A 5,000-nucleotide genomic window follows, 5' to 3' on the forward strand; every position below is an offset into this window, starting at 1 on the left:
TCATCACAGATTATATATCAGAGATTATTAACAACAGAATGTCAGATCTGACTGGTATTACACATACACAGCAAATATATTTGTCAAAGTAAGTGAATCATCTATCCATCAGTCATAGAAAGAAAAAGTAATCTATGCTATGACCAGGGTCAGTTACATTGGCAGTTACCATGGTAGAAGAAGGAAGATTTTTTTTTGTTTTGTTTTTTACACACTCTTCTCTTGCCTTTGTCTCCTCGTTAGGTCCTGAACATCCGTTGGTCGTGGTTTCCCTTCCAACGAGCGTCTCTGTTGAATAACACCCGTGAGGGAGTAATGGCCAGCAGGTTCTGCAGGGGAGTGATAGACTAAGCACAATTAGGCCCCTGCATTCCTCCCGTTTCTATAAATACCCCTGCACGTTTCCTCTCCCCCTGTCTGCCATCCTCATTAAAAACCAGTGGAAAATCAGACGTCCTCGGGTGGTACTGGGAGCCCCCTCTTTCTCCCCCCCCCCCCCCCCCTCTCTCTCCCCCTGTCTCTCTCTCTCTCTCTCTCTCTCTCTCTCTCTCTCTCTCTCTCTCTCTCTCTCTCTCTCTCCGGACAGGGACATTTAGTGTGTCAGGGCAGTTGGGAGTACCTGGGGAGGCAGAGAGAGAGCTGCAAATAAACTTAATAGACCCCCTTGATGCAGCGTAAGTGGTGCTTAAGGAGTAAAGAGCATGACTAAGTAATTCACCTGTTACTCTCTAGGCTATGTGTGGTGGTGGCCCACCATGCTACCACTACCCGAGAATTCATTATTCACTTCCCTAGCATTGACAATTCACTTCCCCAGCATTCACTATTCACTTCCCGAGCATTCACTATTCATTTCCCCAGTATTACATTTTCACTTCCCTAGCATTTACTATTCACACTCCCTATCTAGGGTCTTAGTTCATTTGTAGCTAAACCAGGTTAGTGCGCAGAAAATGTGTTGATGTTTTTTGTTTGTTTTGTTCTCTTGTTTTATTGTTTTCCTTTCTTTTTGGAAATGTATGTGTCGAATCAGCTTTAAAAGTGAGATTTGCACTTTTTTAACAAGCTATTTGATATATTATTTCCTAGAAACATTAGAGACACACAGGCTGAGGAAAGGCGGCCAAACAATTTCAGTTTATATGTTGCAGTAATTGGTCAACGGGGAGGCAACGTGGAGGGCTGCGTATAAAGCTGAAGGAAATATTTGACCAACCTGGGTCAAAGAATACCTCCAAACCCTCATTTTGTTCCTGTACAAGTGTGATTAGAAACATGCACTTATGTGTCACTCCACAATGTTACCACTGCTTCTTTTATGAGTCTCTGTTGCTACTTAAACTCTAGTCTGGAACAATCATTTGGGGGTATTGTTACTGTGTGTTATATATACAACAACATGGAGACATTACATTGAATTACATGATATAAAAGGCTAAGCAGTGCAACCGTAAGCCCCTGGGGTGAACCAAACACACTAGCTTCCTTTGCGTGAGTGACTTTGGCGATGAGGAAATGATGATGATGATGACGATGAGAGATGATCCACTCTGCTGAAAGACTTGGTTCGTCGCATGCTACTCTGACGTCAGTGAGAAGACCAGCTGAGCGTTGTTTGAGGCTCAACAGGTCCTGTGGTTTTAGTTACGTGAGGACGATGTCGCTCTGTCTACACGAACAGCCTCTACCTGATTACTGTTGATCCTCACAGTTTCTGGGCATCGTCTCTCTCTCTCTCTCTCTCTCTCTCTCTCTCTCTCTCTCTCTCTCTCTCTCTCTCTCTCTCTCTCTCTCTCTCTCTCTCTCTCGCTCTCTCTCTCTTTTGCAGGCAGCAGCGTTGAACTCCTATGAACTGAGTAGGTTTTACATTACATTAAATGTTTTTGGCAATTAGCAGATGCCTTTATCCAAAGCGACTTACAACAAATACATTAGTACATACATAAGTAAGTGAGTCATCTATTCACCTGTCTTAGCAGGAAAAAGTAATCTATGCTCGGGCCAGGGGCCATTGGCAGTCGTAGTTTTTTTTTTTTTTTTTACAGTAGAGAGTCTGTACAGGAGGGAAGAAGAGAAGTAGATGTCTCAGGAGGGACAGTTAAGGTGTAGCCTGTAGAGATTCGGTCTTCAGTCTACGGCGGAAGATAGGGAGTGATTCTGCAGTAACGTGAAGCGTTAGCGGTGCTGGCCGTGTGTTGTCTGAGGAAGTGTCCCCTGCACTGTCTGTGGTCCCCTGCACTGTCTGTGGTCCCCTGTAGTGTCTGTGGTCCCCTGTAGTGTCTGTGGTCCCCTGTAGTGTCTGTGGTCCCCTGGCCATACCATACAAGGTATGGAAATAAGAACTGAGAAAGTAGTACCACGGATGCGTGGGGGGGTCTCTTTCTTTCTTAATTTAGTACACCGCCACCATCAGTTTCCCTCCACACACACGCACACACACACACACACACACATACAGACATACAGACACACACTCACACGCACACACACACACGCAACCACACACACACACACACACCACATCACCTCATCTCTACACCTCCTGCTGAAGTCCACAGACCTCTAGGGGATTTCAGGGCCTTGATTTAGGCTCAATTAGTGTCAGCCCTGTTGTTGCTATACCCCCTTGGAGCTGTGTGTGTGTGTGTGTGTGTGTGTGTGTGTGTGTGTGTGTGTGTGTGTGTGTGTATGTGTGTGTGTGTGTGTGTGTGTGTGTGTGTCTCTCTCTCTCTCTCTCTCTCTCTCTCTCTCGTTGTGTGTGTGTGTGTGTGTGTCTGTTTGTCTGTGTGTTTGTGCGTGTGTGTGTGTGTGTGTCTCTCTCTCTCTCTCGGTGTGCGTGTGTGTGTGTGTGTCTGTTTGTCCGTGGGTGTGTCTGTGTGTTTGTGCGTGTGTGTGTGTTTGTGCGTGTGTGTGTGTGTCTGTGCGTGCAGAGGTTGGTGCAGGGTGCCAGTGAGCCTCTCCAGGTCTTGACGATGTGTGCAGATGCGTGCTCGCATCACCGTTACCGAGGAAACCAGCGAGAGGATGCCGGTGTGGATTTGTGGGGAGTACTGTTCTTGGCGCCCACGTCCTTACAAACAAACATAGTCAGGCTGTCACACACACACATACACACACACACACACACACACACACACAAACACACACAAACACGCACAAACACACAGACAAACAGACGGACAAACAGACACACACACACACACACACAGATTTACACTCTCACACACACACACACACAGACACGCAGCCCCCCCAAACCCTTAGGCCACGGCATCCCAAGTTCAAAGGACAGACGTCTGGTAATGGGGCCCAATCACCTTGATTGGGGAGAAAATGGCTTGTTGTCTGAGCCGCTGTGCAGCTGTGGAGGACAGGGGGGGACGGAAACTTCTCACAGGCCAACCGTCATCCTGGTCCACCATAACACCCAGAGACAGTAGCACTAATACTGGACACACACGGAAGACTATGAGGCCCCTGGCGGAGGAGGAGGCTGTGAGGCCCCTGGTGGAGGAGACTGTGAGGCCCCTGGTGGAGGAGGAGGCTTTGAGGCCCCTGGTGGAGGAGACTGTGAGGCCCCTGGTGGAGGAGGCTGTGAGGCCCCTGGTGGAGGAGGAGGCTGTGAGGCCCCTGGCGGAGGAGGAGGCTGTGAGGCCCCTGGTGGAGGAGACTGTGAGGCCCCTGGTGGAGGAGGAGGCTGTGAGGCCCCTGGTGGAGGAGGCTGTGAGGCCCCTGGTGGAGGAGACTGTGAGGCCCCTGGTGGAGGAGACTGTGAGGCCCCTGGCAGAACAGGAGGTTGTGAGGCCTTGCGGCTACTGCTCCTTTTATGAGTCCCTGCTGCTACTTAATTTCTAGTCTGGAAGAATCATTTTGGTGTACCGTTACAGCATGAGTCAGACCGGCTGTGTGTGTGTTCCCACATGTTAGAGACCTACTGTAGGAACTGTAGTTTCTCTTTATAGACTCAAGGAGTACAGGCTGAACCTAGACCTGGCGTCACCATCGCTCTGCCCTTAGAGGTCAATGTTCACATGAACATTCAAGGCCTTATTTTTTTCCTATCAAAGTCATCATCAACTCACCTACTGTGGTGCCTGCAGATAGATGTGGATGTAAGCTGAGTCTTAAATTGCAGTGAGCGCATACATTTTTTCAGTATATATGGTCCCAGGCGGGAATCGAACCCACAATCTAAGTGTCGTTACGCACCGTGCTCTACCAACTGAGCCACAGAGGACCACACAGATCACAGTGACACTGTCCTGTGAGGTTGAAGTCCAGGAGATGTTTGATGGCGCGGGGGGAAAATATGACATCATAAAAGCATTCCAGAAGGCCAGGACAGAACGTTTGCGGTCAGATGTGTTTTTAGGGACTTATGGAAGACAGACAGACAGACAGACAGACAGCAACAGACACAGACAGACAGACAGACAGCAACAGACACAGACAGACAGACAGTGACAGACAGACAGACAGACAGACAGACACAGACAGACAGACAGACAGACAGACAGACACAGACAGACAGACAGCGACAGACACAGACAGACAGCGACAGACACAGACGTGTTTTTCGGTTTTACGGAAGCCCCACCGAAGTCACGTGTGCGCCTGACTCCCTTTGTGAATCATCGTGTTTTCATCGTGACGATTTTCATATTGTGTTTCACTTGATTTTGTTTTGGAGTGGGGGGGGCGGAGGGGGGGAAGCTTTTGTTGATGTTGTCGTTGCTTTCTTTCCATCCATGCCAGATCTTGCGGTTTTCGCATGACGAAAGTCTGCAGCACAGCCTTCGCTTCCGGAACAGGGCGAGCGGCCTCCGCCAATAAGTCCTTGAGTTTCCACCGCGTAACAACAATGTTTCAATTTGTCTAATTGGGGGTATTTAGGCTAAGTAAACTATCACTCTTCAGGATTTCATCTGCAGCCATGGCCCAGCCTTGCAGGCCTTTTATTCAAACCATTTGTGTGCGGTCGGAGGGGGGGTGTGTGTCGG

General features: G+C 48.8%; 1 protein-coding gene across 1 annotated transcript in view; it reads left to right on the forward strand.

Moving 5' to 3' along the window:
• Positions 1–3,468: 3,468 nt before the first annotated feature.
• LOC308168006 (galanin receptor 2a) overlaps positions 3,469–5,000 on the forward strand; it is a gene marked incomplete at both ends in the record, with an annotated part of 8,262 nt that continues 6,730 nt past the window's right edge. The window contains one exon of the mRNA XM_080542485.1: positions 3,469–3,621. Coding sequence (XP_080398611.1) covers positions 3,469–3,621 — 153 coding nt within the window. The remainder of the gene's footprint in view (positions 3,622–5,000) is intronic.

The sequence above is a fragment of the Nansenia antarctica genome (assembly GCF_963989245.1).
Source record: "Nansenia antarctica genome assembly, chromosome: 11".
NCBI classification, from domain to species: Eukaryota; Metazoa; Chordata; class Actinopteri; order Argentiniformes; family Microstomatidae; genus Nansenia; species Nansenia antarctica.